This window comes from Stenella coeruleoalba (genome assembly GCF_951394435.1).
Source record: "Stenella coeruleoalba genome assembly, chromosome: 8".
Taxonomy (NCBI): domain Eukaryota; kingdom Metazoa; phylum Chordata; class Mammalia; order Artiodactyla; family Delphinidae; genus Stenella; species Stenella coeruleoalba.
Window position 1 is genome coordinate 26,965,565 of NC_137154.1, and position 27,436 is coordinate 26,993,000.

At 37.1% G+C, this 27,436-nt stretch overlaps 1 protein-coding gene across 1 annotated transcript in view; it reads left to right on the plus strand.

Annotated features, from left to right (window-relative positions):
• The window catches only part of DCDC1 (doublecortin domain containing 1), a 461,265-nt gene that overhangs the window by 213,132 nt on the left and 220,697 nt on the right, over positions 1-27,436 (plus strand). The window contains 2 exon segments of the mRNA XM_079930692.1: positions 9,965-10,057; positions 17,754-17,924. Of these exon segments, the coding sequence (XP_079786818.1) occupies positions 9,965-10,057; positions 17,754-17,924 (264 nt within the window).

A 27,436-nucleotide genomic window follows, 5' to 3' on the forward strand; every position in this document is an offset into this window, starting at 1 on the left:
TTCAGTTTGTTAATATAGTGTATCATGTTGATTGATTTGCATATATTGAAGAATCCTGCATTCCTGGAATAAACCCCACTTGATCCTGGTGTATGATCCTTTTAATGTGCTGTTGGATTCTGTTTGCTAGTATTTTGTTGAGGATTTTTGCATCTATGTTCATCAGTGATATTGGCCTGTAGTTTTCTTTCTTTGTGACATCCTTGTCTGGTTTTGGTATCAGGGTGATGGTAGCCTCAGAGAATGAGTTTGGGAGTGTTCCTCCATCTGCTATATTTTGGAAGAGTTTGAGAAGGATGGCTGTTAGCTCTTCTCTAAATGTTTGATAGAATTCGCCTGTGAAGCCATCTGGTCCCGGGCTTTTGTTTGTTGGAAGATTTTTAATCACAGTTTCAATTTCAGTTCTTGTGATTGGTCTGTTCATATTTTCTATTTCTTCCGGATTCAGTCTTGGCAGGTTGTGCATTTCTAAGAATTTGTCCATTTCTTCCAGGTTGTCCATTTTATTGGCATATAGTTGCTTGTAGTAATCTCTCATGATCTTTTGTATTTCTGCAGTGTCAGTTGTTACTTCTTTTTCATTTCTAATTCTATTGATTTGAGTCTTCTCCCTTTTTTCTTGATGAGTCTGGCTAATGGTTTATCAATTTTGTTTATCTTCTCAAAGAACCAACTTTTAGTTTTATTGATCCTTGCTATCATTTCCTTCATTTCTTTTTCATTTATTTCTGATCTGATCTTTATGATTTCTTTCCTTCTGCTAACTTTGGGGGTTTTTTGTTCTTTTTCTAATTGCTTTAGGTGCAAGATTAGGTTGTTTATTCGAGATGTTTCCTGTTTCTTAAGGTAGGACTGTATTGCTATAAACTTCCCTCTTAGAACTGCATTTGCTGCATCCCATAGGTTTTCGGTCCTCATGTATCCATTGTTATTTGTTTCTAGGTATTTTTTGATTTCCTCTTTGATTTCTTCAGTGATCACTTTGTTATTAAGTAGTGTATTGTTTAGCCTCCATGTGTTTGTATTTTTTACAGATCTTTTCCTGTAATTGATACCTAGTATCATAGCGCTGTGGTCGGAAAAGATGCTTGATACAATTTCAATTTTCTTAAATTTACCAAGGCTTGATTTGTGATCCAAGATATGATCTATCCTGGAGAATGTTCCATGAGCACTTGAGAAGAATGTGTATTCTGTTGTTTTTGGATGGAATGTCCTATATCAATTAAGTCCATCTTGTTTACTGTATCATTGAAAGCTTGTGTTTCCTTATTTATTTTCATCTTGGATGATCTGTCCATTGGTGAAAGTGAGGTGTTAAAGTCCCCTACTATGAATGTGTTACTGTCGATTTCCCCTTTTATGGCTGTTATTATTTGCCTTATGTATTGAGGTGCTCCTATGTTGGTTGCATAAATATTTATCATTGTTATATCTTCTTCTTGTATCGATCCCTTGATCATTATGTAGTGTCCTTTGTCTCTTCTAATAGTCTTTATTTTAAAGTCTATTTTGTCTGTTATGAGAATTGCTACTCCAGCTTTCTTTTGGTTTCCATTTGCATGGAATATCTTTTTCCATCCCTCACTTTCAGTCTGTATGTGTCTCTAGGTGTGAAGTGGGTCTCTTGTAGACAGCATATATATGGGTCTTGTTTTTGTATCCATTCAGCCAGTCTGTGTCTTTTGGTGGGAGCATTTAATCCATTTACATTTAAGGTAATTATCGATATGTATGTTCCTATTCCCATTTTCTTAATTGTTTTGGGTTCGTTATTATAGGTCTTTTCCTTCTCTTGTGTTTCTTGCCTAGAGAAGATCCTTTAGCATTTGTTGTAAAGCTGGTTTGGTGGTGCCGAACTCTCTCAGCTTTTGCTTGTCTGTAAAGGTTTTAATTTCTCCATCAAATCTGAATGAGATCCTTGCTGGGTAGAGTAATCTTGGTTGAAGGTTTTTCTCCTTCATCACTTTAAATATGTCCTGCCAGTCCCTTCTGGCTTGCAGAGTTTCTACTGAAAGATCAGCTGTTAACCTTATGGGGATTCCCTTGTGTGTTATTTGTTTTTCCCTTGTTGCTTTTAATATGTTTTCTTTGTATTTAACTTTTGACAGTTTAATTAATATGTGTCTTGGCGTGTTCCTCCTTGGATTTATCCTGTATGGGACTCTCTGTGCTTCCTGGACTTGATTAACTATTTCCTTTCCCATATTAGGGAAGTTTTCAACTATAATCTCTTCAAATATTTTCTCAGTCCCTTTCTTTTTCTCTTCTTCTTCTGGAACCCGTATAATTCGAATGTTGGTGCATTTAATGTTGTCCCAGAGGTCTCTGAGACTGTCCTCAGTTCTTTTCATTCTTTTTTCTTTATTCTGCTCTGCAGTAGTTAATTCCACTATTTTATCTTCCAGGTCACTTATCCGTTCTTCTGCCTCAGTTATTCTGCTATTGCTCCCTTCTAGAGTATTTTTAATTTCATTTATTGTGTTGTTCATCATTGCTTGTTTCATCTTTAGTTCTTCTAGGTCCTTGTTAAATGTTTCTTGCATTTTCTCTATTCTTTTTCCAAGATTTTGGATCATCTTTACTATCATTATTCTGAATTCTTTTTCAGGTAGACTGCCTATTTCCTCTTCATTTGTTTGGTCTGGTGGGTTTTTATCTTGCTTCTTCATCTGCTGTGTGTTTTTCTGTCTTCTCATTTTGCTTACCTTACTGTGTTTGGGGTCTCCTTTTTGCAGGCTGCAAGTCATAGTTCCCGTTGTTTTTTGTGTTTGTCCCCAGTGGCTAAAGTTGGTTCAGTGGGTTGTGTAGGCTTCCTGGTGGAGGGGACTAGTGCCTGTGTTCTGGTGGATGAGGCTGGATCTTGTCTTTCTGGTGGGCAGGTCCGCATCTGGTGGTGTGTTTTGGGGTGTCTGTGGACTTATTATTATTTTAGGCAGCCTCTCTGCTAATGGGTGGGATTGTGTTCCTGTCTTGCTATTTGTTTGGCATAGGGTGTCCAGCACTGTAGCTTGCTGGTCGTTGAGTGAAGCTGGGTGTTGGAGTTGAGATGGAGATCTCTTGGAGATTTTCGCCATTTGATATTATGTGGAGCTGGGAGGTCTCTTGTGGACCAGTGTCCTGAAGTTGGCTCTCCCACCTCAGAGGCACAGCCCTGACTCCTGGCTGGAGCACCAAGAGCCTTTCATCCACACGGCTCAGAATAAAAGTTAGAAAAAGTAGAGAGAAAGAAAGAAAGAGGATAAAATAAAATAAAATAAAGGTAAAATAAAATAAAGTTATTAAAATAAGTTATTTTAAAAAAATTTTTTAAGTAAAAAAACAACAACACAAAAAACAGACGGGTAGAACCCTAGGACAAATGGTGAAAGCAAAGCTATACAGACAAAATCTCACACAGAAGGATACACATACACACTCACAAAAAGAGGAAAAGGGGAAAAAAGAATAAATCTTGCTCTCAAAGTCCACCTCCTCAATTTGGGATGATTTGTTGTCTATTCAGGTATTCCACAGATGCAGGGTACATCAAGTTGATTGGCCAGATTTAATCCGCTTCTCCTGAGGCTGCTGGGAGAGATTTCCCTTTCTCTGCTTTGTTCGCACAGCTCCCAGGGTTCAGCTTTGGATTTGGCCCCGCCTCTGCGTGTAGGTCGCCAGAGCGTCTGTTCTTCGCTCAGACAGGACGGAGTTAAAGGAGCCGCTGATTCGGAGGCTCCGGCTCACTCAGGCCCGGGGATAAGGGAGGGGCACGTAGTGCGCGGCGAGCCTGCGGCGGCAGAGGCCAGCATGACGTTGCACCAGCCTGAGGCGCGCCGTGCGTTCTCCCGGGGAAGCTGTTCCTGGATCCCGGGACCCTGGCAGTGGCGGGCTGCACAGGCTCCCCGGAGGGAGGTGTGGAGAGTGACCTGTGCTCGCACACAGGCTTCTTGGCGGCGGCAGCAGCAGCCTTAGCGTCTCATGCCCGTCTCTGGGGCCTGCGCTTTTAGCCGCGGCTCGCGCCCGTCTCTGGAGCTCCTTTAAGCAGCGCTCTTAATCCCCTCTCCTCGCGCAGCAGGAACAGAGGGAAGAAAAAGTCTCTTGCCTCATCGGCAGGTCCAGACTTTTTCCCAGACTCCCTCCCGGCTAGCCGTGGCGCAGTAACCCCCTGCAGGCTGTGTTCACACCGCCAACCCCAGTCCTCTCCCTGCGCTCCGACCCGAATCCCAAGCCTCAGCTCCCAGCCCCGCCCGCCCCGGCGGGTGAGCAGACAAGCCTCTCGGACTGGTAAGTGCTTGTCCGCACCGATCCTCTGTGCGGGAATCTCTGCGCTTTGCCCTCTGCACCCCTGTTGCTGTGCTCTCCTCCGCGGCTCTGAAGGTTCCCCCCTCCACCACCCGCAGTCTCTGCCTGCGAAGGGGCTTCTAGTGTGTGAAAACCTTTCGTCCTTCACGGCTCCCTCCCACTGGTGCAGGTCCCAGCCATATTCTTTTGTCTCTGTTTATTCTTTTTTCTTTTGCCCTACCCAGGTACGTGAGGATTTTCTTGCCTCTTGGGAGGTCTGAAGTCTTCTGCCAGCGTTCAGTAGGTGTTCTGTAGGAGTTTTTCCACGTGTAGATGTATTTCTGATGTATCTGTGGGGAGGAAGCTGGTCTCCGCGTCTTACTCTTCTGCCATCTTCCGCCTCTCCCACCTTTAATATTTATGGCAGGAACGGATAGCATTGATTTGACATGTTGACCTGTTTATCAGTTTGATTTTGTACATTTGAACTTTTCAAACCATTGCCTATATTTTGGTTTCATCTTTGTTGACAGGTATGGAACCAAAAATATCAGCCTGATCCAATTTAACATGATACAGACTCATTATCGTTTAATTCCTTTACCAATTTTTATGTGTGTGGCCACTCTTTAACAATTCCATTAATGCATTTCCACGCACAAATTATTTAGGTTGACAAAATTCAGAGTTTTTTTCTGGACATCCGTGATACCAAGTAGTGTCTTCCCTCGCACTCCTAGCAGCCACCTCCTGTTCCCATACATAAATGGCAGCCAGCAATGGCTGGAAACAAAGGACTCTCTCCCAGTCTCTGAATACAGTGACATTCATTCTGAGAGAAGCAGGGGCAGCTTTTTGAAAGCCGACTTCTTCAGCTCGACAATAACACACAATGAGTTATTGACTTGTTTATGTACGGAGCTCTTTTCAGTAACTAACTCTGACTCCCACAGTCTGGACAAATGATTGATTTCGTGGTTAGAAAAAGAGAAAGCTCTGGCGCTAAACTCTGTAGTGCAAACTACTTCTTCCCCATTTGTTCCCTAACTGAATAGGACCTTATTAAAATGCACTTTTCAAAAAAATACCTGCAGCTGGTCTTTATAACCATGTTTTGTATATATAAATAAGTAATTTGTCCCAGTCTTTTGTATATTAGCAGACCATTGGGAAACTTGTCAATATATATGAAGGCTGATTGTCCTGTTGTTTATGCTAAACTGTATTGCCTGTATTGATCTGCATGTAAAATATGGATCAAATAATTTATTAATAGATCAGTATTTACTGGTCAAAAAGATTTTTGATAGAAAGATAGATTCAGTTTTCTTCTTGGGTTATGTTGCTTTATTAAGAACATTATACACAACACATATCATATGCTTCACATTTAAATCTTTAACTGCTTTTCTGGAGAATACAGAGAAAACTGCATGTAGAACTACAGTTCAGAGCACTGACAGTTTGGTTAGACTAATAGACTCTTCCCTCTTTGGCTGGTACCTATCTGGAATGTCAATATGAATTAGATAGAACATACCAGTGTTTGATTACTGTAGCTTTTCTAAAAATATTAATAACTAGACTCTAGCATTTACTTTAGAGTTATTTTCTCCTATAAAATAGATTTTATTTTATATTAATGTCATGTTAAATTTTTTATACAATTAGTCTTTATGATTTTCATAAATATGCCTTAAAATATTTTTTCTGGGGAGTTAAAAAAACAGGACAGAAAAGCCATATAATGTTAATGATACCATAAAATGAGATTACTGCTGTTCTGTCTGTATTTCTCCAGCAGGAGGTTTTGAGCCTGTTTTCCTCTCTAGGATGTCCATAGTAGAGCTTTCCTGAGCCAGCAAATGTTTGAAGAATTCCTCAAACTTAAGAGTACTTTCTATTATAGTCACAATGGGCCATATGTTTTGTATAAAACTATATATACATTAGTAATCTATGACCCTTTAGGGCTTTAGAGAAAGTATAATGTTTGCTATGTTAGCATTAATAGTTTTATGTAAAATATAGTCTAAAAGGTAACAACCACTAGAAATCATTTCATGGGAATCTGTTGTTTCAGGTATACTTTTGTGGATTTCTTTTCTTAATTCCTAAACAAATTGTTTGAGGTGAACTTACTCCTTTTTAATCTTGTTTCTCTAACCAGACCATTGTCTTGAATCATTTTGTTCATTTTTCTTTGACAGAGCCATTGTGTTCCTTGTTTCTTCCATATCTGCTACTGTCTTTGAGTAGTCTCTCGTCTGTTTTTTTCTGGGTACCATTAATATTGAATGAGCCAACTTTAACCTACTTTAGGATAGCCAGTGTTTGTTACTTACATATTTTTAAACTCTTAGCAGCAAGCTGTGGCGAAAATGGTGAATTAAACCTTCCTATTTAGCTTGGTAAGTTTTGATGTGTATCACAAATATTTGGCGGTGTTTTCTCACATTTTAAAAGGGCATGATGTAGTTAGAAAAAAGCAACTTGATTTTCCACTCCCCTGTTTGGTAGAGATTTGGCTTTTCATAGTTATATACAAATTTTAGCCATCTTTCTGTTTTTTTATTGAGGTATATTGAGAAATATCACTGCAATGTCTAGTTAGCATTCCTCACTATACATAGTTACAGATTTTTTCCTTGTGATGAGAACTTTTAAGATCTACTCTCTTAGCAAGTTTCATATACGCAATACACTATTATTAACTATAGTCACTATGCTGTACATTACGTCCCCATGACTTACTTATTTTATAACTGAAAGTTTGTACCTTTTGACTTCTTTCATCCATTTTGCCCACCTTTCAACCCCCATTCCACCTCTGGCAACCACCAGTGTTCTCTGTATCTATGAGCTTTTTTTCTTTTTTAAGATTTCATATGTAAGTGAGATCATGTGCTATTTATCTTTCTCCATCTGACTTTTTTCACTTAGGATAATGCCCTCAAGGTTCATCCTTCCTGTTTGTTTTGATTTTTAATTTGAAGTGTCTACCTCTTTATACATGAAAATTAGCCTCAGAAATTTCAAGCCCATTGACAAAAAATTATTTCATATATTTTAAGAACAGCAAATCAAAAGCATCTAGTTTTGTCTTAATGAAGAAACAGGATGTTCTCTTCCAAAGTGACAGGAGAGAAGAATCTTACTGTTGTTATTGTGTCTGGAGTTTGAGGGAGAGATGCTGTTTGCACTGCATATTATTAATACCTCAAAGTGAAAATGCGTTCTCTTAATTTGACTTTTTACTTTCAATAATTTCCTCTAAATGATTGTATTAAGATATCTCTCTTTTTGAATGTCTAGGCTGTTTTCAGAAAAGGCCCCATGTATGTATCCTTAGTTTTGTTGACAATTTATTTTTCAATATCTTACTGGGTTCTCTATTTGGTACTATGCATATAATGCTTTTCAGTGTTGATATGTTTTTCCCTCAGCTTATGTAGATTAGGATAGTGCTAGAAGTTGAATGTTAGAATGAGGTGATTTTTCCAACTGCAGTGGTTTTATAGGTAAAGAATTCCTACCTTTTAAAGAGTTACTTGGAAGCAGTTCTACATGTCATGGTCCTGGGAGACCACATTGAATCGGACCTACTGCAGTGGCACCAAAGAGTTTTATAGCTCTGTTTTTGTTCTGTTTTGCTTCCTTTCAAAAAAGATCTGCTCTGAATGTTTTTGCATTTGGAAATTAACTTTGTGAAGAAAAGATGACCTTGGTGAATATTCCCCAGTCACTCTCCTTCACATATCCTCCCTGATAAATGAGACTCCCCTGATAAAGAAATAATCATAGAGACTTGACACAAGTACGTTGTGCCACAGTTTACACATAGGCTTCCTTGTGTGGAAGTTGAGTTTGATATTTGACATTTTATAATATTACATTTTCTGTATTACTTTAGCACAGGAAAAAATATTTCTTGGGGAGATTGATTCTAAGAATAGCTTCACATGATGATTTTTCCCAGTTTTTATTGAGATATAATTAACATATGGCCCTGTGTAAGTTTAAGGTGAATAGCAGACTTGACTTTTTTTTTTTAATTTTTAAATTATTTTTTGACTTTACTTTTATATATTGTGAAATGATTACCACAGTAAGCTTAGTTAACATCCACCATTTCATATGGTTTAAAAAAATGGGTTTTTTTTGGTGAACTCTTAGGATCTGCTGTCTTAACAAACTTTCAAATATACCATATAGCATTATACCTGTAGTCATCACGTATATCACATGTTTTTGTTTTTTTTTTTAAAAAACTTGTTTTCAGTGGTTCTCTGTCTAGGACAGGCAAACATTTGCAAACATTTCCTGCTGTCCAAATTCAGTCTGCCTCTTTTTTGTTTTTTAAGTTCTGTTGGAACATAGCCACGCTCATTTGTTTATGTATTTTCTATTTCATGCTATGGGGGCAGAGTTGAGTAATTGCAAAAGAGACTTGTCTGTCCCCCTTTTCCCCAAGCCTAAATATTTACTATCTGGTTCTTATAGAAATGTTTGTCAACTCCTTATCTAAGTTGATCATTAGGATCACCTAAGGATTCCTTAGACTTTTCTCCTCTCCCAAAACAGGATCTCTGATAAACTGAGCTGTGTCACATATGAGTAGATGAAGACTTCACAGGTTTGATACTATTCTTATAGTATATAAGAATAGGTAGATTGAGGAGGTTATATTGTTGACCCCCACTCCCATTCTATCCCAAGTATAGGAGTGGGTCTTCAGGCAGGGTATAGATTAGAGATTCATGTTAACTCAAACATGATTTGCCAGGCATACAATTGAGAAAGCCTATTTAAAATAACAACAGCATTAACAAAAGAAACAAAACAAAAAACATGGTCCATATTCATTCTTAATCTTCAATAAGGGGATACTACGTGGCACGTCCATTGCCTAAGAATTGTTAAATATTCCAATTCAGAAGGTTCTGTATCAGGCTGTTACTTTCTTTCTTCCTATTAATACCAATCTGCTGAGTGAATATTACTGTGTGAGTTTAGCTTTTTCCTTTTTTTGAAAATAGCATGTTGTTTTGGTAGGGATTGTTTATAAAGAAATATAGAATGAGCCACATTCACCTTTTTATAACATGGGTTTACAGCAGTAGTAGAAGACCTCTGTCTGGCTCTGTTCATGGAGCAGGTTGGAAGTAACCATTCAGGTATTTAAGGTAAAACTTATTCTTTGTTGTGAAATATTGTGAATCATTTTGAACCATTCGACAGTGAATTGACATTTGCTTTTGGTTTATTTCCTTGAATTCTTATCCTGACATAACAGCAGCCAATTTATTCCCTACTGACAATGAAAGATTTGAATAGGAATATCAGCCTAATTTTAAAAAATTTTGCTATGTTAATTTTGACAAAATGCTTTTAAAAGGTACTCATCAGTGTCAAATGTCTGCAATTTAGGACCCCTTCCCAAATCATATTTTAGTAAGCTTAAAAACAATAAAAGTGGAAGTGAAAAATAGTGTTAAATGTTTTAAATATAAAAACATTTCGAAAAAAAAAAAACATTTCGACTTATTTAAATGGAATTCATTTTCACATCCGTATGGGCCAAATTCATTTGAAATCACCTTCCATGATTATGCTAAATTAGTTGTTTGAATAAACATTGCTATTAGGTGTCAATAGGTGCCTATTTTCATGTCATTTACTTATTTATTTATTTCTCTAGTTGAACCTGGCTGTGGATGAACAGAAAGGGAAAATTACCGAAAAAGTCATTCTTTCAATGACAGCAAAGGAACACCATAAGGCACAAGAAGAAGTAAGGAACTTACTTTTTAAATTGTATTGTAAAGCTACAATAAATACTAATTTTAAAATTAAGGCAGATTTTACTTTGATTTGGTAGTGAACCAACTTTGGTTATCTGATAAAACATAATGAAAAAAACTGGTCAGAACTGGAAATCATTGTATTGATATAGGCAGCTTGAAAAATAGTTATATGCTTGAAAGAATAAATCATATTATAATTTTCTGAAAACTACTTATGAATACTTCCTCATAAATTTCCTAAATTAGGAAATTATTACATGCAACTGGAATCTAGAAATTATGGACTATGCTAACATAGGAAAAACATTAAAATTTTATTGAACTTTGAACAAATAATAAAATCTTATTTTTATTTTCTGACTTTCTAGGAATAGAATTATCTTTCTGAATTTTAGAAATGCTAGCAATGTTACCTCTTATCAAGGAAAAACTGTAGTTTATAAATGTCAAGCCTAAGTGAACTAATCATAAGATTCTGTAGACAATATTGTAAAGAAGGACTATTAACGCAAGGCTTCTTCTCTCCAAAGCTCATGCTGTGAAGTTGACAGCATATTCCATAAATGAAATAATAATACAAAATTGGTGTTAGACAAAAGGGAAAAATGATTTTCATGTAGTTTCCTGGAATGCAAAAGCATTTAATCTTTCTGAGGAAAGATCATGAATTTGCTAATTTCCATGTACTACTGTCAGTAAATAAAATCTATAAGCAACTTCAAAGAATAAGATAGCATGAACATTTAAAAATTAAACTTTCATATAATTCTCTTTTGACATTTTGGCAAGGAAATCTATCCAAGCTTTAGGGTTTTAATATTTTCTTACCATGGTAATTGCATCTCCTTTGCTAACTATGTATTTTACAATAGATGAACAAGTATAATGCATCAGATTTTCCTGAGTGAATTCAATTCTTTAAGTTAGAGACTACCTTAATATTTGGGGCTTATATATGTGCAGTATTAAAGATTATATTATAAACATTGATTGGTAATCTCAGTAGGAAATATTTCATAAGAAAAATTCAACTTGAATTTTTCTAAGATATAACAAATAACAATTGTATACTTTTAAATTATAGTTCTGACTCATTCCACTTAATATTAACAAGTTAAAAACTAGGTTGTTGGTTCTAGATTTAAAAAATACTGTCCTCTATCCAATTGAAAAATGTTGTTTATCACAGTTTATTACATTTTCACAGTAAGTTTAAAATGAATCTATCATATATCTTGATATCATCAACTTCAGGAAATGTAAATAAAAATCTCTAGTTGAATTAGTATAATTAAAATTGTATCTATAATAACAAATTATTATTAGAGAACAAATAGAAATAATCTAAAAGAATGAATAGATGAACTATTTTCTGCATTTTAAATATTGTAATTATTTTGCTTGTTGATATTTTATGCAAAACTATAATTTCAATGGAACTGGAAACTTGAAGTGGCCCAGGAAAATGATCATTATGCTAAAAATATCATTTTTAATGCCACCTTCTTACCAAAGCTGGAAATGAAAATTATTTTTTCTGGAAAATCCAACAGTATTAATGCTTATTTGGTACTCCTTTATTATCATCTTAATGTTTCTTTAGTACCTATATACATCACTTTTTCTCCTGCAAAGGGCCTTATTTGGTCACATATCTGCTTGATCAGCTGACTCCAAATGCCTTTTGTTTGCTTCAAAAATCACACAGTGAAGGGAATATTGATTGTGTGTGTGGGTGTGAATGTGTGTGTGTAAGAACCTTTAAATATATTCCATACACTATGAGAATAATTTTTATATCATTAATTTGAAAGTGATTTATTAATTTTGATGTGTAAGTCAGTGACATCAAGTTTTGTGCCTAATTCAAATACAGAGATGTGAAATCATGATGGTAAAAAGAAATGAAAAATATGGGGATGGGGAGATTACTCCAACATTTAATTTTGCCCACAGTTTTTTTTACAAAATACTATATTTCTAGACATATTTCAAAACCTTAAGTAAACATCGTGAAATCTGAGATTTAGATTTAGGTATCTGCTGTCTGTATTTTTATCTTAAAATCTTATTTTATTTCATGTAATTTTTCCACATGAAAACTGGGAATAATAATAACGTATGCATCACGAGACTACTTCGATGTGATGGTATATGTTGAACTGTATCAAGCTTTTTAGGAATGGTCTACTAGAAATCTGTGTGTAATTTTTTTGTCAGTTTAAAAGTGTGTTATTCCAGATTCTCTGAAAAGTTGACACCAGGATCGAATTTTTTTTAATGTGTATGGATTTTAATAGAAGAAATGCCATGAGAGAAAATGGGGAGAGCTCTAGGAAAGGCTGGGAGACCTGTCAGACTGAAATGCAGGCTTGAACATGAGTGAAGGAGAGAGGAAGGGAAGACTGGGTGGAAGTATCCTAGACTGTTGTGCAGTCTAAGGAGGGTTTGGCAAAGCTGCTGGCGTATCCTTGAGTCAAAGTTGTCCATCAGAGGAGTCTTGTGACTCCCTGGGTTGGACCTGCTTTAGTATCCTTGGACATTGGTGCCAACCTGGTGATGGGTGTAAGAGCATAATAGCTTGGACCCTTGGTCAATTATGCTCCTGTAGCCAGAGGTCTGTGAAGTGCATTCTTATTGCTTCCTCCAAAAGTATACTTGACATCATCCTTATTGCCATCATCATACCCCTCTTGCCAGATGAGTTATAAAGATGTTTTTAAATGTCTCTATTTTCAATCACCCCTTCCCCCATGAGTTGATGGGGATGTTGGACTCAAATAGGCCTAAAGGCAGCACATAAGTGACCCCTGGCTGGAAACAATATAGATCTTCCAAAATAACTTCCATCTCAGAAGGGGTCTGGAAATCTATTAGAAAGTTGGGAGTAGTGGAAGTGATTGGAATACGAGATGGTATTTCAGTTTTCCTGTGGTTACACTGCAGCTCATCCTTAATTTTAAGATTAAAAGATACTTAATTTTGCTCACAGATTCCTATGTCTTTTCTAGCCTTCATTTGTCAAGTCTGATTATGTTCACTTCTTAACCTGAAAAACATTGTACCCTTGGGCCTGAACCAAGTAAGAGACTTTAGGGAGTTTAAAACACCCATTTTTATCTCCCTGTCCCCTTTCTGGTTCTTCTTAACTATGCTGTAAATTAGAAAGTGTCTTGGTCTTAAGTTTAAGCACTGACCCGGCTTCGAGACTGTCCCATATGCTGCATGCCAAGATGATGTTCCTAGCGTGGAGGCTGCCACCCTTTGTGCTGATTTCAAGTGGCAATTCAGTATAAAGTGCTCTGGAGTCTCCTCACTAACATATATGGACTCCAGGCCACATAGCATTCAGGCCAACAGCTGAACTCATCACTAGAAAAACCAGGAGCTCTTCAAAGAGTCATTCATAATAGATAAAGTACAGTATTCACAATGTATGGTTCAGAGTGTACAACTTTGATAGGTATACATTTTAGAATGATTATAAACAGAACAATATTTTGTTTACTCTAAATCATCTTGAGAATTCAACTAAATTCAAGGGTTGCATGGATGACCAAAATGCCCTACATCTTATGCAAAAAAGCCTATGTATATGTTTATAGACAGGTGTGCATTTGCATTCTTTCAGAAGTTTGGTTTTTTTCCTCACCAGAATACTCTTTTTTTTTTTTTTTTTTGCTACCTTCTGCTCATTTGTCACTCTCCCAAATTCTGTACAAGTGTCACTTCCGTGCTGCATTTCTACAGAGAATGAAGAGTAGAATGTGTAGGCTTTCGGCTGCACAATGAGATGGTGCATTTTTTCAACATATGCATACGTAAGCCTTCTTTTGTGAATGGGACTGATAGGGTCAGATAATGTTTAAAGGGAAAGGCTTTATGTCTCTCAGGCCTCTATGTTTCCACATGGATGCTCCCACACACACATAGATTGAATTATGAACAGACCCATTAATGCTGGGATCACAAAAGGTCAAGTTTTGTCTTCTTTTGCCCCCATTCACATTGCCTTTGTAGAGAGGAAAAAAAAAAAAGGATTTGCAGGAAAAAAAGATTCATGATGAAGAATTTTAAAGAACATTTTCCCCCCTTTTAGCAACATCTGTGATTGGAAAAAAAAAAATCGTATCATGTAATATAATTCAGGAGTATTGTTTTACCTATCTGATTTTGGTATATGAGTTATTTCATGCATAGCATTATCTTTCAGGGTAACACGTAAAATGGAGCACTTTGAGAATAAGAGACCTTATGAAATTTTTTTTCCAATCTTAAAAAGCATTTTTTTTAAATTGAAGTATAGTTGATTTACAATGTTGTGTTAATTTCAGGTGTACAACAAAGTGATTCAGTCATATACATATACATATATATATATATTCTTTTTCATATTCTTTTCCCCTAAAGGTTATTACAAGATATTGAGTAGAGTTCCCTGTGCTATACAGTAGGACCTTGTTGGTTATCTCCTTATGAATTTTTAAAGTAACAAAGTTTGAGGAAAATTGGTTGGAAACTTTATCAAAACGTCAGTGGCAGGATTCTTGATATATTTTCTCCTGTGTTTAAGATATAAGTTAATCTTTACTAGGGCATCTTATTTGATAGTTTTAAGTTATTAAAAATACAGGCCATGATTGCTATAATTATGCTTCACATACATTAACAGATAATCATGGGGCCAAGGAAAATGGCAAAAATGATAGAGAAATTTTTTGAAGCAACGAAGAATCTATGGGAAATGAAACTTTTAAGGTTTTAACCAATAGCCCTTTAGAATGCAAATGACATCATCAATTGTATGGTTGATTTCTGATGTCACATGAAATTCCCTATCAGTGAAAGGCTATGGATTGTGACAGTAAAACAAGTCGTATAAAGATGCTCTCAAATCAAAGCCTGAAATTCGTCCTTTTTTTTTTTGGTGGCTTGCTGTAGCACTAGGTACAGTACATAAAATTAAAGAGAGCAGTATTATTGACTAACAAAACACATTGCATGATACTTAGTATATTTTAAAGACTATGTAAAATTATATCTTCTTGAATCAAATGATGCTGGGTATAGGTTCAGAGAGGATCGGTGCTTTCCAGAAGTAGACTCTTTCTATTTCAGGCCTTTGGATATTAGATTTTAATTTTGTCACATACCTATAAGAGCAAGTTACTTGGTCTGCTTTGGTCTCTAGCTTTGGTATGTAGAATATACTATTATCCATCGTCTTTGAGGATAATACTGCTAAAAGGTAGTATGTAAAGATAAGGATGAAAAGCATTGACTAATATTGAATCATCCATCATTGCCATATTTTAAGCTTTATGACTTTCTTATAGGGTTAACTGTACTGTGGAAAGCATAGAAATTTGTTCTAGAAAGTAAGAAAAGGTCTTGAATCTTGAATAGCAAGATGAGGAATGCAGTGGGTGGGGGAGCTACTTGAAGGTTTATTTATACTATTGGAGGTAGATTAATTAGGTGGAAATGACAGGATGGATTACAGGGGGAGAGACTAGGGACAGGGAGGCCACTCAGTAGGTGTATTGGTAATACCAGTAGCAGGAGGGGATGAGGAGATGAAGCCTTGGCCAGAGTATTACTTATAAGAAAAGAAAGGAAGGAGAGGAAATATATGTGTTTAGAAGAACGGTTGATAAACTGAAGCCCTGGGGCCAAATCTAGCCCATTGCTTGTTTTTCTAAATAAAGTTTTATTGGAACACAGCCTTGTCCATTTGTTTACATATTGTCTGCAGCTGCTTACAAAGTACAACTGCAGGGTCGAATGGTTTTGATGGAGACATTATAACTCACAAAACTGAAAATATTATCTGGCTCTTATAGAGAAGAAGTTTGCCAGTTCTTTGTTTAGAAAAAAGCATTGTTTAAAAGAAAGTATATGATTGATCACATAGGGACAAATAAGAAAGATATGGGACACCAAAGAAAAATAGGAATCATTTAAATTAGCTTTATATGCATATAATGCTTCTAAAGTTCTTGGGAAAAGCTAAATATAGTTGAAGTTATATATATATATATATATATATATATATATATATATATACACACACACATAATATTATATATATATTTCAAATTAACTAGGTAAAGTAGAAAAGTAAATATTCAAGTCATATGTATAATAGTACAAACTTACTTCCATTGCCTTCCCTGAAATCCTCTGTGGAAGGGATAGAAATCATAGATTTAACATCAGAGTTGGTAGGGGCAAATACTATATTTTCAGCTGAGAGAGATAGAAAGACAATGAGCTGTCATTACATGGGAGACTCTTGGAGAAGGAGTTTGCATTTTATCTGTGGACACTGAAGTGAGGTTGAGAATCTATGTAGCAATTAGTTTCAAATTTTTATCTTCTTCATGTGACATAATGGTAGGAATAGGAAAGACAGGCCAAGAAAAACAATTAAAACTTGATTTGCAGAAAACTACTCTATTTAAAAATGAAAACACTGTAATAATACACCATGTACATGCGACATTATAGGTTAGCCATTGTGCTGTCCATTCTTTAATCTAATTTAATTCTTAACATGGTAAGGTCAGTATTATTCTTCATTTGTGAATGAGGTTTTTTTATTACCTGTTCAAAGCCTCTCAGTCAGTAAATGAAAGAGCCAGCATTTTAACCCAAGATTTCAAAAATCCATGCCCTGTTCACAGTCATTCATAATTCTAAGATGGGTCTAATTTGATCACTTTAAAGATCATGGATAAAGAGAATTCCTGCTTTTCATCTCTTTTAGTCACTACCATATATCGACCAGTGTTTATGTAAGAATCCAATCTATTAGAATATAAGTTTATATAACACAGTGAAGGGTCAAAGAATTGTAATGATTTTTAATTTGTAAACTATAAGGGTTAAAATATTAACTTACTATTTTTGAGTCTTCAGTATGTCTTACTAATAACCTGTAAGTCAAGTTCATATGTCTCTTAAATATTCTGATTAGAAATCCATAAATTTAAATATAAAAGGTACATGTTTCTAAGCCTTTGCTGTTTCTGGAAAAATTCTATGCATTATTCAGAAATTTGTATATATTCAAAATATTGTCTAGAATAGAGCATTGTCTTTGAGGTATGGATATTTTGAAAAATTGTATTTATGAAATTTGGAAAATTATATTTTAAAGTATTTGGAAGGAAGAGAACAGACTGATTCATTTAAAAGGCCACAAAATGTTAATGAATTTAATATACATATTACAAATTTTAAAGGTAACATACAGATGGTAAAATAAAATATTCTTAAAAGGAAGGTACATGTAATAGAATTAAATATTGTCATTGGCGCATATATTGGATTACTTAAAGTTTTAGAGAGGTCTTATTCTGTTAAGCAGTTTAAAAGTCCTTGGCAAACTTGTCAATGTATATGGTTCTTTTTGTATCTAGAGACAATTTTTATTCAGCAGTTGTAAATGGGTACCTATTCCATATTACTGAAGTACAAAGTTAGAAATTTTCCCATAAATAAAATTTGTTGATGAAGGAATGTATATATCGCCTATTCGCTTTACTTGAACATAGATCTATACTCAGATTCTTCTATTGAAGTCATCTTCCCCACATCAAACTAAGTACTCAAAAATCTAATAGGTGTGACATCAACAATTACTTCTTGCTAACAACTCTTGTAATTTAACCCCTCCAGGTGAACAGGCTGATTGATGAATTGCAGACAGCTATCAAAAGCAACAGAGGTCATCTCTCTAAACTTGGCCCCCAATTACAGGCTGAGCAGGAGCAATTCTCCTCTTATGTCTACGAACACATTAAAAGCCTTCCAGCAAACACTCTTATCCCAGGAGGCCTGCAGCTCAAGGTGGGTGTCATTCTGTGACTCTCAATGGGTTCAACCAGAGACAAACTACTCTGCTCCATTTGAAGACCCTTGTAATAATGCCACTCAGCTTGGATTTCTTTTTGTGTTGTCTTCCTCAAACTGGAGTTTGGATTACAAGTGCTAATACTACCGTTCAGGGAATATGTTCTAAAAGAAAATATCTAGAAGTCTTTGAAATATGGGTTTATAAACTTTAGTTTTCAACCCAGAAAAGTAATTTTAATGAAGAAATTAATCATGAACATTTACATGCTTTTCTAAGAAACATATATTTTTCACAGGAGTCACTGTGTATTTCAGTTTTTAAAAATAACTTATTTGGAGAAACGGACAAGCTTTAATAATTGACAGACAGTGGCAATAGGAATTAGAGGTGAAAGGCCAGGTGACTGATTGATGTTATAACTACATTGCCAAGGAAAAGGATCTGTATTGGATAAGTGTGACAGATGTCTGGGTTCACTTGGTAAAATCAATACGTAAGAATATACTGGGAAAAAAAGGTGAATTGGTTATTTGTTAGGACAAGATGGCTAAATGTCCTAAACTACCCTTTGCTATTGCATCATTGGAAGAGAAAAAAAAAAAACTCATACTCAGCTAAAGTGGTTTAGGTACTGAAAGCTTAGGGAGTTTAAATACTTTTGTTTAAGTCTGTCAAATTAAGATTGTTCTATAATCTCATATCTCATGTTTCAAGAGACTATAATTAGTAAAATTGAATTACTCAAAGTATGGCTCTTTTCCATCTAAAGAACCATAACTACAATTCTTCATTTCCTTTTGATTATGTTCATATTTGAATGTGATAACATTCGAAGTAATTGTATTTTGATCAGCCTTTATCTCTACAGTTCCCCTTAATATTCAGTCTTATTCTGCAAATAACATTATAAACATTATATTTTCTGTCTATAACTTATTTCTTTAATGGCATTCCTTGTTTACATTTTAATGAGAATGTTACCATGTAAAAATTGACCTTTGGGGAAGTGTAATTCCAAGGTAAACACGATAATATATTTCTCATAGTCTATGCTATTCAGCTAAAGGCTTAGGAAGTGATGTTCAAGACATCAAGGTCAAGTGTTCCTGTAGTCCAGTAGCATTGTTCTTTTTCAAATTTCTGACTTGGTTACAGATCCAGTCTGCCATTTTGCACCTAAATGTAAGACCTGAAACCATAAAACTCCTAGAAGAAGTATGCTTCTTGTATGCTGCCTTGGCATTAGTCTTAGCAGTATATTTTTTTGGAGATCTTCAGGCAAGGGCAACAAAAGCAAAAATAAACAAATGGGGCTATCCCAAACAAAAAAGCTTTTGCACATCGAAGGAAACCATCAACAAAATGAAAAAACATACTGAATGGGAGAAGATGCTTGCAAATGATATGTCTAAGAAGGAGTTAATATCCAAAATATATAAAGAAATCACACATCAAAAAACCCCCAAACAATTCAGTTAAAAAATGGGCAGAAGACCTGAATAGGTATTTTTCCAAGGAAGATAGTCAACAGATACATGAAAAGATGCTTAGCATCGCTAGCCATCAGGGAAATGCAAATCAAAACTACAATGAGATATCACCTCACACTTGTGATAATGGCTGTTATCAAAAATATAACAAAAAACAAGTGTTGGTGAGGATGTGGAGAAAAGGGAACCCTCGAACACTGTTGCTGGGAATGTAAATTGGTGCAGCCATTATGGAAAACAGTATGGAGGTTCCTCAAAAAATTAAAAATAGAACTACCATACAATTCAGCACTTCCACTTCTGGGCATTTATCTGAAGAAAACGAAAACAGTTATTTGAAAAGATATATGCACCCCTATGTTCATTGCAGCATTATTTAGCCAAGATATGGAAGCAGCCTAGGTATCCATTGATAGGCAAATGGATATATATAAACACAATGGAATGTTAGCCATAAAAAGAATGCAATCTTGCCATTTGCAACAATGTGGATGGACCTACAGGGTATTTTGCTAAATGAAATAAGTCAGACAGAGAAAGATAAATACTATACGACAAATAGTAAAAGGCAAATACTATATTCCACTTATATGTGGAATCTATAAAACAAAACAAACAAACAAAACAGAAACAGACTCATAAATACAGAGAACAAACTGGTGGTTACCAAAGGGGAGGGAGTTGGGGGGGGTTGGGCGGAATAGGTGAAAGGGATTAAGAGGTACAAACTTCCAGTTATAAAATAAATAAGCTACAGGGATGTAATGTATAGCACAGGGAATATAGTCAATTACCTTGCAGTCACTTTGTATGATGACAGATGGTCACTAGACTTATCATGGTGATCAATTCATAATGTATATAAATGTCAAATCACCATGTTGTACACCTGAAACTAATGTTGTATGTCAACTATAATTCAATAAAAAAATAAAAAGGAAAAAAAGCCAAACAAAAGCAAAACCAAAGATTCCTGCAAACCATACTTCTTTCATTTCAGAGCCCCACATTTGCCTTTCCCTGTCCGCACTTGGCCAAGCCTGGGGGTCAAGGGAACTTGCATTTTATTTCTCCCCTCTTTTGAGCTTCCTCTTTCCCCATCTGCTCTATGATATAAATCCCATGTTTACATCAAAACTCTCTGGTGACCTGCAACACAAACCCTCTCAAAGCATTTCAAATAAAAAGAGGGTTTGTTGAAAACATAAAGGAATCTCACAGAAATGAAAACCAGGAAGTACAGCCGATTCTCACAAGAAAGTCACTTCTTTTCCATATCTCTTTCTCCTGAAGCCCCATAGTCTCTCTGCTCCTCATGTTTCTGAGCTTTTTCATTTCTCATTTCTTTCTGCAAGCTGGCTTTCTCTTTTTACTCCTTTGTACATACATGGAGGAAAATTATGGCCCCTAGCTCTCCCTAACTGTTAGGTTTAAATGGCCATCATCATCTGACGAGAGTCTTTGTGTCTCCTAGTTCAAACCATTTAAAGAGAGAATCTGTTTGGGTCAGTCCAGCCTTACCTAGGTCCCTGACATTAATTTAACTACCTATAGCCACTGAGTGGGCAAAGGCAGGGTCGTGTACAACACAGGGCACATAGGACTTTCCAGTAATTAGTCTAGAAAGGCAAGTTGGTCTTGGATGCCCAAAGTGACTGACATGTTTTTCATATAAAATTAAATGGAACATTGTAAATAAATTATTGTGTATTATTCATGGTAATGCATTTTCTCCTTTCCCTCCAACCCCCATATTTTTGGGAGTAGATGTTTGGACTGCTGGAAAAGATATAGAGATCTGTAGTTTTCTAAACGAGTTCTTACATCTGAAATAGCTAGGTAGTAGAGACAAAACTGGATTAGCAAAGTATACCCTAAGTATTCAGAATTGCAGGTCTCTTAGAATTGAGGAGTTTTTCCATACTCTCTAGGTGAGGAGAACTTGCTAATTCCAACTGGAGAGATATTGAGCATAGGTCACAGCAGCATACCATCCTCTGTTAATTCCAGAATCAGTTCATATCAGTAGCCTGGCCAAACTCTGTTTCCATGGAGTGTGAATGAACTGCCCTTTTTTGGAGCACTGTCTCTAGCCCACTTACCTCTGAGTCACTGTGGGCAGTGACTTTTGTAGTTATGAGCAACTTTATCCCACCTTGTAGCATGTGCTATGCAGAGTGTTAGATGATATATCAATCAATCCATTTTCCATTTATAACCGAAAGGCATGGCTCTAATCAAACCTATTTTTCCCCTTTTCTATTCATTTTGATAAAACAGTGAATTGGAATGATTATCTTTCTACTTTTCTCTATTTGATGATTTGTATCACTGTTGAATACATATGTGAGCCCAGGACTCAGCTTCAAGAACCAAACATAATATATTGTAGTCATCATCATCTTCTAGAGCTTCTAGGTGTTCAACTAGGGGCTGTAGGCAGGGTGTGATCCAGAAGTCCCCTGGGGTGCTTTTTCATGTTATGTGTGGTTGCATTCACTTTTTCACTGAGCTTATCATCCTCAGCATATCTTTCATTGATAATTTTATCTATTTTTTAAAAATTCTTTTCCCTTTTATTTATTTATTTATTTGGCTGCATCGGGTCTTAGTTGCTGCACACGGGATCTTCGTTGAGGCATGCAGGATCTTTCTTTGCGGCATGCGGGTTCTTTGTTGCAGTGCATGGGCTTCTATCTAGTTGTAGCATGTGGGTTTTCCCTCTCTAGTTGTGGCCCGCGGGCTCCAGGGTGCACTGGCTCTGTAGCTGTGGCGCACGGGCTGTCTTGTTGAGGCACGCGAACTCAGTAGTTGTGGCACGCAGGCTTAGTTGCCCTGAGGCATGTGGGATCTTAGTTCCCTAACCAGGGATCGTACCCGTGTCCCCTGCATTGGAAGGTGGATTCCTTACCACTGGACCGCCAGGGAAGTCCCTCATTGATAATTTTAAAATAGCAGCTTTTGGTTAGGTCTTAATATTAGAAGATCACCTCTTTTTTTTTTTTTATTGCGGTACGCGGGCCCCTCACTGTTGTGGCCTCTCCCTTTGCGGAGCACAGGCTCCGGACGCACAGGCCCAGCGGCCATGGCTCATGGGCCCAGCCACTCCGCGGCATGTGGGATCTTCCCGGACCAGGGCACGAACCCGTGTCCCCTGCATCGGCAGGCGAACTCTCAACCACTGCGCCACCAGGGAAGCCCGAAGGTCACCTCTTAAAAGGACATGCTCTGTGTTCCACAATGCCTCAGTTCCATTTTTGCATAATACAGTATCCAGTTTAAATAGACACATTAAGACAAAAGACCGAGAATAGTTTCAGTGTCCATCCTGCCATGGGAAAGTTCCTTGTTAAAAAAAAAAAAATTGAAAACACAACATACCAAAATTAGAAGAATTTTAGGAAAAAGTTATATCACCGGTAATCACATTATTCCTTATATAACCATTCTCACCCTTGCATATCATTTCCATATGCACTCATATGTAGTCACAACCCCAGCATACACTTTTTTGTGTTCTGGTACATTCTCTTCCCATCACATCATAGCACCTTTTAAGTTGATGAGATTTCTTATTGTTTTTACCCTTAGTGGTCACACTCAATGTGCGGCATAATTTACGAAGCCCTTCAGGTAACAAGCTTTTGGAGCAATTTCTTACTATTCCAGACCTTCTCTTACCCCATATCCCCTGTCACTGCCATCACCCTCAGCCTTATGAGAACATCTGCTACAGCCATGGCTCAGTGACTTCTGCCTTCCCAGTCCTGTCCTTTCGCTGCAACTCATCTTCTTCTTCATCCCCATGGAGATGCTGTCAGAAATGTGAGCGTTTCCCTGGGAGAGCAGGAAAGAAAGGATTGATAGGAAAGGCTATTAGCAAATCTGTAGGGGATGGTGGGTGGAAAAACTAGTAGGAAGGTGGGTGATCTGACAGGCAATTGATGAGCAAGAGTGTGGGATGTGTGAGTAGGTGGGAGAAAGCACGGGGGAATGAGCAGAAGATGGGTACAGGGAAGTCCTTTTACTGGAATTAGTAGTGCTTTTCACGCACAATTGGTCAGTGATGCTTTGTGGGTTATCTTCCATTTGCTGCCAGTAGAGGCAGATCCAGTTTCTCTGGGACCTAGATCTTGTAAAATTGGGGGGAGAGGAGCCTCTTTAAAATTAGGCCTGAAAGTGACTATTTATTTAGAATGAGAAAATAAATCACAACAAATTAATGGAGACTTGGAGATTCAGATTCTTTCTTCCGTGATGTTTTAAGGTAACTTATCAGACATTCTTACATAGAAATACTCTGATTACTACCTGGCTTCCCCTCCCCACCTATTGATGCTTTACAGCTTCCAGCACTCTCAGCTTTTAGCATTCTCAGGAGCTAGAGCAAGTTAAGGGTCCTGAGGCTTAATGTCCACTAACTTTACATGAATCCACTCTGGCTGTGAGCAAGGGAAATATGGTGGAATTTAGTAACCTGGATAAAAACAAGATTCAGAGGGCCGTGATTTGGAGATTTTTTTAGCATTTCTGTTTTTATATTGCTTGGTTATAGTGTTCTTTCCTAGCATATAGAAATTTAAGTTTTTAAAAAGGGATAATTCAGAGATTTACTTTTAAAGAATGTCTTTGTCCAGCATCTAGTTCATCCTCTAGGTAGTATGTATCTAACAATTTTTATTCTTCCAATTACAGAATAAAGAAAAATTTAAGTGAATAGTCCAATAAACCCATACATTATTAAACACATATGTCTACAAGCCACTGTGCTTGGTACAGTGGGAAGAGGCAGAGAAGCCTGCAACGCCTTTTTGGCCCAAGGCTGATTATTTAATTTGAACAATATGACACCTCCTTTTGAAGACAATAAAACTAATGTGTAGGTCTTCTCAGCTTTTTACTACAATTTCATTTTAGTTTACGGGCTTGTTTGTATTTAGAAAATGGGCTAATTTCGTTGATAACAGAAAAGATGCTAATTTTTATCTGTAATACCTTCCTGGCCTTTCCTGTGCTTTGGAGACTTGAATTTGCTCTACCAAAGGCACAACGACACCATGAAACCATCTGAGATTTGTATTCTATTTTGTGAGCATTTTTAAAAAGTTTTAAAGTTTTCTAACCATATATATCCATATGTAAAGTTTTCTAACCATATATAAAATTTAATAGGAAGTTTATTTAAATATTTAGGAGTCTATGGAACAATTAAATGAATTAAAGAGACAACTGAGGTCAAGTGGTGAGACTTTTTTGGGGGGGGGGGTATGGTGTCATCACTGTTCTGCATGCATATTATGTTCTTATTTCCATTGTACATTCCTTGGTCCTTGTCTTTCTGTTTAACCACTTTCCCATATATGTATTTACAATCTCTGAGCTTCTCTGTTATTTCACCTACATTATTTGAGTAAACAGTGGGACAACAAATTTAGGATATGCTCTAAGTACAAGTAGTAAAACATACCAACTTAAAACTTCATTTTCAAAGGAATTGTTTCTAGAGTAGTAAAACTGGAATATTCAATGTTATTGTTGTGACTTCAAGAACATATATTAAATGTTGGACAAAATGTGATGGAGATAATCAGTTTTCATATGTAGATTTTGCCAAGGCAAATGTTGGACTGTCCATTTTAAAGGCAAGTAAACCTTAGATCCCATGAATGCCTGCTAACATCTCATGGGATAGCTGTTAGCAGTAGGCACTGAAATATCTCACCTACCCTTCTTTCCAGTGCTCTTTTCCATCTTGCCTTCTTTTCTTTTCTTTCTTTTTTCATTTTTTTGGTGGCCTGTTGGGGGTTGGGGGAATGCCAGTGTATTCACCCCACCCTATTTCCTGACAGACATCTGCAGCCAGGTGTAAATCTCTATTTGCAGGAAGATACAATATTCCCTTCCTAGACCCAATGAAGAGAAAAACTGAAAAACTGAAAAACTGTGTCTGTATCAAAATCAGGGAAGAGCAATTGGTTGGGCGGGGCATAATCTCCCATGCAGAGCCGTTGTAATGAGACAGGCTTTCCCTGTGCAGTCCTGACAGTCTTGAAGGTGCCCAGGGAATTGCCAGGTGGGCAGTCAGCAGGGAAAGTCCACAGGCCAGAGCTGGATTACTGTCCTAGCAGTTATGCAGACTAAATGCAATCATTGAACCTTACTGCTGCAGGCACACTCTCTCTCTCAGGGAGACTGTCCTTCTCCATAGCAGTTAATTTGTCTTTACCTCTCAATTAGCTTTTTCACAGAGTGTTTGAGATGCTCAAGTCACTGAGATTCTCTTCTTGCATATGCTCCTGTCCCCTGGATTACCCACTGACATCTATGTTAGCTCGACTCACCATGAATATTATCAAGCATTAACTCATCATTTGAACATAGAAATGAATGCAGATTTTCTAGTAAGTGCAAATGAGGTGATGCATCTATTCCTACTTCAGATTCTACCTACAGCATTGATAATGTTTTATGATAAAAAATGGATTTTTAAAAAAATGAAAATGTATTGTTCTAGGCAATAAACTTTTGCATGGGTTTTAGTTACTCAGAGTATCTATTCATATTAGGGGAAAAAATTACCTTCCCAGGCAAATTTGATATATAAAAAAGAAACCGAATAGCATTAAAAACATATACTCTATTGTAAGATGAGAATATGATCTCTGAGGCTGAGAATTGGGGAAGTCTGATGATTTGGCTCATATTTAATCGTATAGTATTCTTTTCCCTAGTAAAATAGAATTGGGGGGATGTGGCTATGCTTTTCTCATCAAAAAAGCCCTTACTTTCCTTGAGAAGAAATATATTGAGCCCAGGAACTTCGAAACACCTTTATTTACCAAAATCTGGTATATAATGTTCAGCTACTGACAGGACCCACATACCTGATATTGATATTTTAATCCCAATTAATTAGAATTTTAGGCACAAAATTAATTTAGACAAAGTGAAAAATCTTTGTTCCACTTCTCCTTGAAATATTCTCATTTATAAAGGGCTTTTTTTTTTTTTTTCCGCGGTACGCGGGCCTGTCACCGTTGCGGCCTCTCCCGTTGCGGAGCACAGGCTCCGGACGCGCAGGCCCAGCGGCCACGGCCCACGGGCCCAGCCGTTCTGCGGCATGCGGGATCCTCCCGGACCAGGGCACGAACCCGTGTCCCCTGCATCGGCAGGCGGATTCTTAACCACTGCACCACCAGTGAAGCCCCAAATGTTGGCTTATCTTTAATCTTCATTGGCTTTTAAAAGTTGTAAAAGTAATATATACAGTACTTTATTAAATTCAAGTAATGCACAAGGTATGCAGCAAAATGAAAAAGGCCCTGTTGGCTCCATTGCTATTTCCTAGAGCCGTGTTGTCAAGCAAATATGGTAGGTCCTGGGCTTCCCTGGTGGCGCAGTGGTTGAGAGTCCGCCTGCCGATGCAGGGGACACGGGTTCGTGCCCCGGTCCGGGAGGATCCCGCATGCCGCAGAACGGCTGGGCCCGTGGGCCGTGGCCGCTGGGCCTGCGCGTCCGGAGCCTGTGCTCCGCAACGGGAGAGGCCGCAACGGTGACAGGCCCGCGTACCGCGGAAAAAAAAAAAAAAAAAGAATCCACCTGCCAATGTAGGGGACAGGAGTTCGAGCCCTGGTCCAGGAAGATCCCACATGCACAGAGCAACTAAGCCCGTGTGCCACAACTACTGAGCCTGCACTCATAGGGCCCGCGAGCCACAACTAATGAGCCTGTGTGCCACACCTACTGAAGCCCACGTGACTAGAGCCCGTGCTCTGCAACAAGAGAAGCCACCGCAATGAGAAGCCCGCGCACCGCAACAAAGAGTAGCCCCCGCTCGCCGCAACTAGAGAAGAGCCCGCGCACAGCAACGAAGACTCAACACAGCCAAAAAAAAAAAAAAAATTAATTAAAAATTAAAAAAAGAAAAAGAAATTACTTGGCTTAGAACATCGGGCAAACACATTTACCTTGCCACTATCTTCTATATAATTTTAAACATTTTCATGTAATGACTT